General features: G+C 46.4%; 2 protein-coding genes across 3 annotated transcripts in view; one reads left to right on the top strand and one right to left on the bottom strand.

Moving 5' to 3' along the window:
• The window catches only part of NUDCD1 (NudC domain containing 1), a 133,923-nt gene extending 131,644 nt beyond the window's left edge, over nt 1–2,279 (bottom strand). The window contains exon 1 of the mRNA XM_066578548.1: nt 2,122–2,279. Within this exon, the coding sequence (XP_066434645.1) occupies nt 2,122–2,230 (109 nt within the window). The 5' untranslated portion in view covers nt 2,231–2,279. The remainder of the gene's footprint in view (nt 1–2,121) is intronic.
• A 130-nt stretch (nt 2,280–2,409) lies between these two features.
• Nucleotides 2,410–12,112, top strand: ENY2 (ENY2 transcription and export complex 2 subunit). 2 transcript variants are annotated; one of them, XM_066578546.1, is made up of 5 exons: nt 2,410–2,508; nt 4,708–4,784; nt 6,146–6,216; nt 10,878–10,952; nt 11,939–12,112. In XM_066578546.1, exons 2-5 carry the CDS (start codon nt 4,717–4,719, stop codon nt 12,013–12,015), a joined length of 291 nt encoding a protein of 96 aa, XP_066434643.1. In that variant the 5' UTR covers nt 2,410–2,508; nt 4,708–4,716; the 3' UTR covers nt 12,016–12,112. The 2 variants fall into 2 exon arrangements, with proteins under 2 accessions (XP_066434643.1, XP_066434644.1); XM_066578547.1 differs by lacking the exon at nt 2,410–2,508 and adding an exon at nt 2,523–2,615.
• The last annotated feature ends 586 nt before the right edge of the window (nt 12,113–12,698 follow it).

Below are 12,698 nucleotides of genomic sequence, written 5' to 3'. Positions count from 1 at the left end.
TTCTGTTTTACCGCTCGCTCCGCGGCACGTACATGCGGGATCCACACTGAAATGAAGCAAAAGGTCCGCAAAACAAATCTGCATGCTTTAATTCATTTGCGGATGCCCATGCTTCCCTATGGCCGGCTTGATATGGGGATCTCTCGAGCGGATTCCGCAAATAAAACCCGCCCATGGACATTGGGCCCAACACCCGGCGGGGTGGTCGGGTATCCAGCCGCAGGTTTATCATCTCAGCCAGGAAGTGCTGAGATAGGAAAACCCCTTTAAAGTGCGGCAACTACCTAGAGCTCGGGGTAGGAATTAAAGTGGACCCTAAGGGATCCTCTGCTGTCTGAGCCGTGTGAGAGCATGGGGGGCGCTACAGACACAGTACTTGCTGGGGGTTGTATGGTTGCCTCTGCGAATGTGAGGTCCAGTTGCATCTGTTAACGCCCGAAGTCAGGCTGGACAGGATCCATAGAGGTACACTGCAACGCCTTCTTGCTGCAGTGCTTTTTGCGAGGTGACCTGTAGTTTTTAATTGGTACTGTTTTGGGGTAAATATGACCATTTGATCACTTTTCATTCAATTCTGTCTTGAAGGTGGGGTGACTAAAGAAGTGTAATTTTGGCATGGTGTTTTTTTGCCAGGCAAATGAGTGGAAACCAAACAAATCCCATTATAGTCAATGGGGTCCATTCGGCACGGTTTGGTACAGTTATAAGACAGACCCATTCGGTGAGGGGGATACCAGCTCCTGCTTTCTAGATGCAGCAGGAAAAAAGATCCCCGTCGCAGATGGGAAAGTAAACAAACTTTTAATATTAATAAAAAAAATATATATCTCTTGAATTTAGCCTATTTTCATGCTTTTTTTTTTTCAGTCCCCATAGGGAATTGATCTTACGATCATTTGATCGCTTATACAGTATACTATGGTATTGCAGTATACTATAGTTTGACGGGCATTCTAATAAGGGCTTGTTCACATCAGCACTCAGGAGTACCAAACAGAGCAGGAAAATGACCTCCCCTGGCCAAACAGTTCCATCTTATGATGGAGCCCAATGGCACTGAACGGACCCCGTTGACTATAATGGGGTCCGTTTGATTTCCAACCAACCAGCAGGCCAACATTTTGTGAGAAGTTACAGAACAGAATAGTGTCCCGTTTTCTAGAGGAAATCGACAACAGAACTTCTGAATGGAACCTCAGACGGTGATGTGAACGCTCCCCAACGTGTGCGAGAAGCACGTCCTAATAGGCAATCATTCACGGCAGCCCTGGGACCCTCAGAAGGTCCCCAGCCACCATAACACCCGACCAGCACCCAGCGACCTCATCACATCGGTCTGAACATTTAAATACCCCAATCAAAGTTGACAGCGGCATTCAATAAGCGATCAGCCACGATTGGCGTTCTCACGGCTGTTGTGGGCAGGTACCGACTAAAGACAACTGACACCCACCTTGTATGGAGCGGGTCGGCTCCCGAACCTGCTCCATACAGCAATCAGGAAGGGGTTAAAGCAGTCGACCTGACCCTGATCATAGGCTATACCGCCGTTATGAGCCCTAAAAATAATTTGCGGAGAACTTGCGGGCAGCAAGTGTGAATCTTCCCTGCAGCGCCTCCACAGGAGAAACGAAGCATTACACAGTACCTAGAAACTTGCATAAAAGCTGCAACACCCGCTGGAGGACAAAGATCCTGCAGATCTCCGCTGATCCCGCTTTGACCACTTACGTTTTTTTTTGGACCAACACGTCTGTTTTGCAATATCTTTTGATCAAAACCATCCTAAAAAAAACTTTGAAGAACTTGGTCATTTTTTTTGCTTGTTTTTTTATTTGACTAGTCAGCGAAGTGGATGTTTCACCTCTTGCACTTTTTGGTTGCGCCCGGCTGTAAACATGTCGGTCGGTCAGACAGGTCAGGACTACGCAACATTTTCCAGCAAATCGTGCTTTTCGCTCACTCGCATCCTTGACTCATACTCCAAAATGAATGAACGGTAGCGGTCACCAATCACTGCACTGCGCCAAAGTTGCAATCAACTGTAAGCAACACTCCTACCAGCTGCAATGTGACAGCCAGGGCTTGTGAGGACACTACACGTGTTACCAGGACACTCACCAGCATCCAGCTCCACGCCATAACAAGGAAGGGGGTCCAGGGATAACTTGTAGCTCTCAAACTTGGGGTCCAGCAGCAGCCGGTTCACCTTCAGGGAGCAGTTAGCCATGATCACTCAGCCAGCCCCGTCACTACTGCAACAGCTGCCGGAACCTAAAGCACCCGGAACCTTTACACCGCGTATAATGAAGCTACAACCGGAAGCGTATCACACTGCGGGACCGCAGGAACGGAGCACGACGGGAAATGTAGTTTTTTGTTTTTTATGTGATTAAAACGACGTTCGGACGCGTCAGGACGTACTGCGTCGCCTTAGAAGTGGTTGCCGAGCAACAGGATGGGGACTTCCGTTTGAAGGGCTGCGCGCTGTGTCGGTGGTGAGGCCTGGTGAGGATTGGGTTTGGGCATGCTGGTTGTGATGGGAAGGCTAGTCTGGGCACTGAGGGCACCGACAGAGGCATTACCCATGAAGCAGGGCGCCTCTGGAGGCTCGGGCGAGTATTACACCATTAACTTCAGTGTCCTCTGTGTGACGCCCCAGGTTGTCACCCTGACGGCTCCTTCAAGGCTTGAGCTGAGATGTCTTCATCCTTAGGCCGGCTTTACGCGGACATATTTGTGTACGCGGTGAATAGAACCTATGGCTTCAATGGGCTCGTTCAGACTTCCATATTTTGCATGCGCATTTCACGTTAAAAAGGCTATAACAGGCTCGCCCGCTCTGCGGATTGCGCACCAAGGCTCCCCATAGAAGTCAATGGGGGAGGGGGGGTTCTTGCCCGTGTGTTGGCGCAATGTACTGTCCTGTTTTGCGCACGGGGCCGGTTATATGCGCTCGATACACCACCGACCTGATGTACGAGGCTCCTGAGGGCCCGACGTGTTCTCTATTCCATGGAATTATGCAGCGGGTTTCGCAATTGCGCACCTCCTATAACCTCTATGGGGACCCTTGCTGCGCAAATACACTAAAACATAGAGCGGGTCCTTTTATTTTCCATAACTGCTATGCACGCGAAAAAAGCCGCTCGTGAGAGCGAACCCTCTGACCGCAGCAGGCTCCGTCCTCTGCGTATCGCACATGTATACTTAAGCGAGCAAAAACAAGCGAATGGGTCCGTCTGAATAAGCCATAGGCCGCCTGCAGACGGCTCGGTCGGATCCGGCTGCGAGAACCCTCGCAGCGGGACCCGACTCGAGTGTTTGCAGAGCGCAGCGCGGGTACTCGCCTCTCCCGCGCCCCCGACTCTTTCATGTGCCGGCAGCTGGCGCATGCACAGAGCAGAGCCGGCGTCCAGTGAGTGACGATTCTGCCCCGCACATAAATAGAGCATGCCGCGATTTGTTTGTCGCGTAAGACTTCGCGCGGCCAAATTGCGGCCGTCTGCCTAGGATTGCGTTTGTTAACGCAATTCTATGGCAGCTTCCAGGGGCGGAAATTCAGCGGGAAATCCCGCCACCGAATTTCCACCCGGCTATGCGGCCATAAGCGAGTGCAGTGTCAGCCAGACAAACGTGGGCCGGTGCTGCAGTTGCAAACTTGCTAGTTTTATGTGAAACACGGTTTACGAGAAAATCCCATCGCACTCGCGATTTTCATGCAGGTGTAAAAAGCTTGTGAAAATCTCTCATTGTTATCTATGGGAGAAAAACCGCGCATGTCGTTGAGATGCTGATTAACGATATCGGCACTTCTTTAACCCCTTAACCACCATCACACCGCCATGTTTACTAATGAGCTTTAAACCCGCCTTTTTATTACGACTCATTGGACCAGTTTCACTCTGCGCATGCGTGTTGCTCCGTATGTACACGTTTTTCTATGTCCGTTAGTCATCTGTTTTTCACGTACCCAAGAAAAAAGAAATGTAAGAAGGCCCAATTTTTTATTTTTTACTGACAACTAGGGTAATAAAACACAATACGTACGCATGGAACATCTGTGTTGACTGCATTTTTTTAATGTCCCCATAGACTTTCATGGGCAATTCTGGACATTGACTATTCAAAATATTTTATTTTTTATTAACTTTTTTTTTTTTTTTTTAATTTACACACGATATTGGTCCACGTAAAAAGCTGTGCGGCTGAAAAAAAATCAGCCTCCTTGAATCAGTCTGTGTGCTGTTTGTATCCCATTAGCAAAATATATGGACCGAAAATACACCCGTGTGAATGGGCCCTTAGTATTGGGCAGAGCAGGGGTCCGCTGTCTACTGACTGCCGGGAGCTGCGAGTAGGAAGACTTCCGCTGTCGACCGGTTTTGTCTTTCCGCCCTAGAATATTCCATATGCATTCTACTTGTAAAATAGCGGTAGAAATCCACGGCTGTTCTAGCCCTTTTTTGTCACAGATCTGCATACAGATTAAGCCCTGTCAACGGGGGGAAAACCGCGTACGGAATTCGGATGTGTTTCCACGCAGATGGCCGTCGAGAAGTAACACACAACACTTCTTTGCATGGAATCACGTCGGCGTTTTGCTTGTAGATTTTTTTTCCGTTTCCAGAGTTAAGTCCGTGTGCAGATGCCAAACGCCGGTGTGGACGAGCGCCTCCATGTTTATTGATGTATTGTTCTCTCCAGGTCTTCACCATGAATAAAGATGCGCAGATGAGAGCGGTGATCAACCAGAAGCTCATAGAAACCGGCGAGAGGGAGCGGTGAGTACTGCGATACGTATGGATCCACCGTAATCCTCATACTACGTGTCTTGCGGTATACATCAGGAGGCGTACACTGCAATGAGGTCTTACATTTAGAGACTGGACACACCTGTGGGGGGGTTTGGAGGGGGGCACTGGGTATACAGGAGATACAGACTGGACTCCTGTGGGCACGCATGTAGGACGCACCTTTCATGCAAAGTGTTTCTTTACGTCTGTCTTAATCACATGTATTAGGGGGAATATGTGTTGGGGTCTGTTTATACAGACATGTTTAACTTGGACCCCTTAACGGCACAGGAGGTACAGTTACGTCCTGTACTTTCACGCTTTGTATGAAGAGGAATTGGGAGCTGATCCCGGTCCATACAATGCAGGTGACGGCTGTCTCTCATGGCTGACAGATGCAGTCAGCCTGAACACTGATCACAGCTGTTAACCCAGTAAATCCCCTGATTGGTTTTGCTGGTGATCCCAAAGGCCACCCCCTTCCTACCTGTAAAGAGATTGCAAGGTGACGTTTAGTTGCCATGGCAGTCTTGCGCCTTCTGAAGGCCCTCAAAACTGTTACGGCTATGCCTGTGGTGGCCACCTCTAGCTTTGATACAGGATGTGATACAGGCGGGCATGGAGGCACTAGTACCCTGTTGTACCACCCCTAGCTTGGATACAAGATGTGATACTGGTGGGCATGGAGGCTCTAGTACCCTGTTGTGCTGCCTCTAGCTTGGATACAAGATGTGATACGGGTGGGCATGGAGGCTCTAGTAGCCTGTTGTACCACCCCTAGCTTGGATACAAGATGTGATACGGGTGGGCATGGAGGCTCTAGTACCCTGTTGTACCACCCCTAGCTTGGATACAAGATGTGATACGGGTGGGCATAGAGTCTTTAGTACCCTGTTGTACCATCTCTAGCTTGGATACAAGATGTGATACGGATGGGCATGGAGGCTCTAGTACCCTGTTGTACCGCCTCTACCTCTTCTGCACCACCTGATACTGTCACGTTTTCTCTTTATTACCGGCGGACATGATGTTTTTCAGGTTGCATATGGTATCCTACATCACATTGTTGTAACTGAGTCTCATGTGGAACCACTTTTAGGTCTCAGGTGACAAGACCGATCATCTAATCAATGTACAACTGTAATCATTTGCATATCTGCCTGAGATATAACTGCATGCCGAGTTTTGCAGCAGACTGACAGGTCCTGGTAGGAGCTTGTTTTGTTTTTTTTAATACATTAGTGGCCTCTCCTTAGAATAGGATGATTGGTGGGGGCTTATTTATTACATACAAGATTGGTACATGACTGAGTACATATGATTGTGTTTTTGTTTTTTTCGATCTACAGCCTCAAAGAAGTGCTGAGAGCGAAACTGATTGAGTGTGGATGGAGAGACCAGCTGAAGGCTCACTGTAAAGGTAACACTTGTCATTTCATCCATGACTCGAGCCCCACGGGCAGATGATCAGGAATGAACCTTCATCTGATCAACTACCTGCTTGGAAGTGCTGGTGATCTGCCAACAGACAAGCAAATGCTCACTAGTCAGATGACTGCATCTTGTATGTGGCGCCAAAAATGATCTTTATCAACTGGGTCATTGGGGGGGCACAGCTAAAACGTCACGTAGTTAGCACCACTGGAAGAGACTACGACAGTCCGTGGGGGACCAAGAGCGCCGAAATTTCCTGGGAATGCAGTGTGGCCTAGATAAGACTATCCATCCATGGTGGAGATCTTCCATGAACAGGCTGCAACGCGCAGACCTGGTATCCTGCATGGACCATGAAAGGGCCATTTCAACCCATGGGGAAATGGACAGGGCGAGGGGGGTGACTATAGGAAGTGGTTGCTGGTGAAGATCGATCTACCAAGGCATAGATGTCCAGCTTAATCCCTCATCTTTTCCCATCTTCACTTGGTGGGGGAACCCATGGAACTTGAGCGAGGGGATCTTTGCTGGTGGGTCACATAAAAGTTAAGGCTTCTTTGTGCCACTTTGTCCACGGGAGGTAGGGAATAAGCATGAAAGTTAAAACAACCCTGATGTCCCTCCTAAGTAAGGTAGTAGGGGAATTCTGTCACCCTGTGAAACCTAAAGGTCCAGGGAACTCTGTGATCTGGAAGACCTGCAGCAAGAATGTCTGTTTCCTATGGACACTAAGCTAAAACTGATTCAGCTTGGTGGCTGAAGGAGGGGTATAGCTGACCCACAATATAAAGTAATTGCCTTATTTTGCTGCACCCCGTATGCCATAAAAAGAAGACCCCTCCAAAAATGGCGCGATTTCCTTTTTTTGCCCTCATTTTAATACACTAGGAATTTTTTGAAAGTCCTCCAATACATTAATGAGACTATTGAAAAAGCAACTTGTCCTGCAAACAATCCCTTAGATGGCTCTGTCAACGAAAAAATAAGGAAGTGTTTTGTTTGTTTGTTTGTTTTTTGTTGTTAAAGCTGGAAAGAAAAAAAAAAAAGAAAAAAACAAATGGTATAAAGTCGCCATTTGTTTTACAAACTGTGTGTGGCAGAGATCGAAAGCTGCCACTCAGATTTCTGCTGCAGATTGGCCAGTGGATGTGTGTTGCAGTGCAATGAGGCACAACAGTTGCCTTTCTATGCAGAATCTACACCAGTAACAAGGGATTTAACTTTGTTGCATGCTTAACACCATATGGCGTAAGGTTACGTCATGGCGGCATGGTACATGCTTTTTTTAATTTGTTTTACCTCCCAAAAAGCGCAATAAAAGTGATCAAAAAAGCTATATATACCCCAAAATGGTACAAATAAAACGTACACAAAAAAACAAGCCCTCACAGAGCTCATACATGAGGAAAATAAAAAGGTTGTGACTTTGAATGGAACGATGCAAAAATTATTTCCCCCCCCAAAAAAATTTTATTGTGCGGAAGTGGAAAAACCTAAAAAAAAAATGTTTTTGGTATCGTTTTAATCGCACCGACCCGCAGAAAAAATGTGTTGTGTTATTTATGCTGTATGATGGAAGCTGTTAAAAAAAGAAAAAAAGAACAATGGCAGAATTGATGTTTTCTCAAAACATTAAAAAAAAACTTTAAAAATGCATATTATTCATTCAAAAAAGGTATCAACGTAAACTACAGTTCGCCACGCAAAAAACAAGCCCTCGTACGTCCCTGTCGACAGAAAAATAAAAAAGCGGAAATGAAACCCCCCCCCCCTAAAATATCCTTAAGGGGTTAAAATACACCGCATAGCCATTATTCTGCGCTGACTTATTCTTGGTCTTTTTCGCTTCGTGTGAACGAGGTACCAAATACCCCTTTCATTTGGATTGGATGCAGAATGTTTGCAGATTTGTTGATGATTTTGGCACGGAATCCAGAAAGGATATTTAAGGCAGAAAAGCATTGTTTTCTCTGCAAACCCTGGAGGGCCTTAGTGCTGCCCTACAAGATGTCCTCCGTGTACCTCAGCCGTGTGCTTGTCTTCAGTAAACAGTGGGTTGTTATACACAAACCATTCCTTAAAATGATTCAGAAGCAGAAGTCGCCTGCACGTTGCCACAGCGCCAGTAACCTGTAAATACGTCCGAGGGAATAGTGCATGACAAGTGTTCAGTATGCAATCCTCCACTTCATCCACCAATGGGACGCTTGGTACATAGTGACTTCTCACATCGGCTGCACTTGTGCGTGAACGCCACAAACCCCATTGTATTACACCCCCCGAGGGCTCCAGTGATCGCTATTGTTTCATAAGTGATTACGGTAACTTCCCTGTGTGATCCAGCACCATTAGAGCTCTTTTACAGGGGCCGCCAGTCTGGCATAGAATTGTTCATTCCTGATCAACAAGTATGTAAACGTGTCCACCATCAGCCAGCAAAAGAGTGTCGTCTGATTGTGTTTGTGAGCAAAAAAAAACGCTTGCTCATTGGCAGCACAGCTCATCATGTAAACAAGGGATGTGCTACCGACAAGTGCAAACTGTATAGGGATTAATGGTCCTATTAAACGTTTGTGCAAACTTACATTAACAGGAACTTATCAGCGGGTATGAGCACCGTAAACGAAGTTAGGGTGCTCATAGGACAGGTTCCCCGGAGCCCGGGAAATTTTTTATTATACTTGCCCACCTCCCGGTGTCCACTCTGCTGGCCATTAAAGTAAGCACAAGGACTGTGCCACTGGACATGGCTGCAGGCTATGTGCGTGCACCCTATTGATCTTCATGGGAGCACAGGCCCACAGCCTGCAGCTAAGACTCTGATTATGTGGTCCAGGCTGTGAATGCATGGTCCACACCAAATTTTGGGACTGACAGTGTGCCCACAGAGAGGGGTTATGCATAAATAATACCTCCCCGGGCTCCTGGGAACCTGCCTTTTGAGCACCATACCGTAGACTATGGTGCTTATAGCTGGTGACAGGTTCCCTTTAACTGATGTCTGATTGCACTGGGTTAGTATGGAGCAGGCTTGGGAACCAAGTTCGCTTCATATACTGCAAGTGCCAGCTTGCAACATTACAGCTGACACCCACCCACAGCGTCTGGCTTTGGAGTTCTCCCTTTTGATGCCACATACAATCTAACCACAGCACTTAAATCACACACAGAAGGGGGAGGTGGGGGGGGGGATGAATTGCCATACAACTTAGATAAAGTGAAGAAACAAGGGCTCCTATGTAGATCCACTGGGGTATAAACTCTCGCTGTACCTCAGACAGAGCACAATCGGTGTGTTAAGTGGTGCCGGGCGCTCCTTCACATCGTCCAACAAGGCGATCACAAGACACATATGGTAGAAGTAAGTGCTTGAGCTCCAAACTGGCCTACTCACCAGATGGAGAGGTAACTATACAAACTTTTATTCCAGAAGCGGAGACTACTGCAACGCCTGCCCTGGCCGGACCGGCCTCTTCATCAAGTTGGTTACCTCCACAGATGTGCCTGATGAAGAGGCCGGTCCAGCCTGGACATGCCTTGTAATTGTCTCCGCTCTTGGAATAAACATTTGTATACCTACCTTTTTGTCCGGCATGTGCATCGGTTTGGAGCTCCGGGACTTACTTCTGCTGTACGATCAGATGCCATGGTAGTCGGGGCCTTGTGAAGGCTTCCGGAGCTCTCACGGATTTCAGCTTAGGTCCTGTCTGTGACATGGCTTAAAGGGATTTTTTGAGGAGCCTATAGTCTCATCTCAGCTCCCTGTAACTCCAGCGCCGGTTCTCCGTTCACCCTGTTTACAGACTGCCGCAGCCGATTTCAGATCTCAGCAGTCAACCACTTAACACATTTAATACAGTCCAAGATGTCACATACCAAATAGAATAACAATCTGGTGATATATATTCATTCCTATAGGTGCCTTTTATGCAATAGTGCATATGATGTGACCAGTTGCGATCATTTTAACCCCTTAAAGATCCAGCACTGAGAAATTTTACAGTGTTTGGTCCTTGGGTTTAATCCCGGCTGATGGTAAAAATATGGCAGAAGATTAAAGCTCCTAGTGAGGAGAGAACGCAAAAATGTCACCTTCGCAGTTCGACCTGGCGATTACATGACTGCTGGGTGGCTGCTGCCACCGCAGATCTGCAGGGTCCTAGCCGACCCAGATCAGCTCTGCCAGTGACTACTGTTAGTACAGGGGAATGTTTTTCCCTGTAACTGAGGCTCCTATAGATGCCCCAGCTACAGTGTAAAAGTGTGTCATTTACAAAAAAAAGTGTATTCGGGACCCCTTTTAGTTGTCCTGTTGTCTGTCTCCACTCCAGACAACAGCCAGATCCATTGCAGTTTGTAAGGCTATTTGCGTGAATGATGCGAATGATGACGCACGCACAAATCAATCGCTGCATGCCCTAGGAATACAACGTGCAATGTTCAGGGTCTTGGAGATTGGACAGCACACAGACAGGTATTCATGTGCTGTCCGATGCAAATTGCACCCAAGTTTGTCAGATACAACTGTCATACGGCCTTCTGAATCCATCCTAATTCAGTACATTTAGTCTCTCTAACATAGTTCTCTCCTAAGGTGCCTAAGTCGTATGTGCTGGACTTGACTCCATTATCATTGTGTTCTTCTAGATGTGATTAGTGAGAAGGGACTGGAACATGTCACTGTCGATGATCTGGTTGCAGAAATCACTCCCAAAGGCAGAGGTGAGTGGTGATGGTCTCTTCTTTACGACTGATCATAAATTTTTCTGGGGGCAGAAAAGAGCTAAAGAGTAACTGCACTTTGAAAAAACTTTTGACACGTCAAAAGTTTTGATCAGTGAAGTCCAGGTGTGGAGACCCCTACTGATCGCTGAAATGAAGGGAGTACAGCGCTCACCCGAGTGCTGTTTACCTACAGTTGTCATCGGCTCTTTTTAGCAGCTTAAGACCGATGCATAGATTTCTATAGACCTCTTTGCGTCCATCTTCAGCTGCCCAGCAGAGCGGACGTGCAACTATGGCAGCTGAAGGGGCACAACGCACTTGAGTAAGCGCTGCATCTCCATCATTTTCAGTTATTAGCAGGGCTATCATCACCTGGGCCCCCACTGATCAAAAATTGATATGTCAAATGTTTTTTTTCAAAGTGTAGTCACTCTTTAATGGTTCTCTAGCCTAAAGACCCTTTTACACACAATTATAATTGCTTAAACAACTGAAGGAACCTCAAGCAAACTGCTGGCATTTTTGAATAACAAATGAATTGCTTTACTCATCAGTGTTTTCCTCCACAAGCTGTTTGCTCAGCTAGGCGATTGATATTGCATAAACACTTCACAGAGATGAGCAAACATCTGGAGGCGCATTCTATTGTTCTCCTTGATGGCAGAGTAAACCTTGCACTCATTGAATATGCAAAACAAAGCCACTGGAAAGGCAGAAAGAACTGCATTCAAACTGCACGAATTTCCAACAGTCAAACAGTGGATTTTATGTCTGCCTAAACACCTTGGCTAGCAAGAATTGAACGACTAGTGCACGACTGCCCATGTTTACATGTAACAATTTTCGCTCACTTTTGGCTGTTTGATTGAATTTTGAGCGATAATCATTGCGTGTAAAAGGTCCTTTAGTTTGTGTTCTTGATGGATGAAGTGCTCCATATTTGAACTCCTCAGTCTACTCATTGTTCATTTTTCTTTTTCCAGCCCTGGTGCCTGACAGTGTGAAGAAGGAGCTGTTACAGAGGATAAGGGCTTTCCTTGCCCAGCATGCCAGTCTTTAACTTCATTTGCCTTTTTTTTTTTGTATGTGATACGTGTCTTTATTTTTTATTACATAATTTGTAGCATGTTCTAACCAATTAAAACCTGGCCAAACAATTGTGCTTCTTTAGTCAAATCTGATGGGGTGATCTCCATTTGCGCCATTTATAAAGCAGCTGAATTACGTTCTCCATACAGAGGAATTGCCTAAGTGAATGTAAAGTGCTGAGGGCCCCTGTGCTGAGAAGTTGTTCCCTGGCCTTGAAAGTTTTCCTGTCTTGCTACAGTTTAAAGAAGGGTAGTTCCACACGGGTGATCACGATTTTGCCATGAGAAAATTGCGTCTTTGTTTCCACGATTTTTGAGTGGCAGCGAAGCTCTTATTTATATTTCCTTTTGGAATAATCTGGCATTGCTGCCGCCCCACGATGAAATCACACATTTGTTTATCACAAAAGTGAATAGGACTTTCTAATGTTAAAATCGCAACGCAAGTTTGTGTGTTACGATAAAAAGGAGGCTCCATAGGAAACCGTGGCAGATAAAAATTGAAAGAAAAAAAAATCGTTGAAAGATACAGCGTGCCACAATTTTTTTTTGTTCTAATTAGATCACATACTGGGTACAGAGGTTATCACCATATTCTTACTGAACAGAACTCACTACACCAAGATCAACATTACTAGAGTTGATACTCGTTCGA

The sequence above is a fragment of the Eleutherodactylus coqui genome, chromosome 9 (assembly GCF_035609145.1).
Source record: "Eleutherodactylus coqui strain aEleCoq1 chromosome 9, aEleCoq1.hap1, whole genome shotgun sequence".
Taxonomy (NCBI): domain Eukaryota; kingdom Metazoa; phylum Chordata; class Amphibia; order Anura; family Eleutherodactylidae; genus Eleutherodactylus; species Eleutherodactylus coqui.
The sequence above is the reverse complement of the archived record's forward strand: the minus strand, read 5'-3'. Positions and strand labels throughout refer to the sequence as shown.

What these genes read in the sequence shown, in the direction of transcription:
- ENY2 (XM_066578546.1), top strand. Translation starts at nt 4,717, where the DNA reads ATGAATAAAGATGCGCAGATGAGAGCGGTGATCAACCAGAAGCTCATA. An exon ending in GCTGAAGGCTCACTGTAAAG is followed by an intron (nt 6,217 to 10,877) that starts GTAACACTTGTC and finishes GTGTTCTTCTAG; the next exon opens with ATGTGATTAGTGAGAAGGGA. An exon ending in AATCACTCCCAAAGGCAGAG is followed by an intron (nt 10,953 to 11,938) that starts GTGAGTGGTGAT and finishes TTCTTTTTCCAG; the next exon opens with CCCTGGTGCCTGACAGTGTG.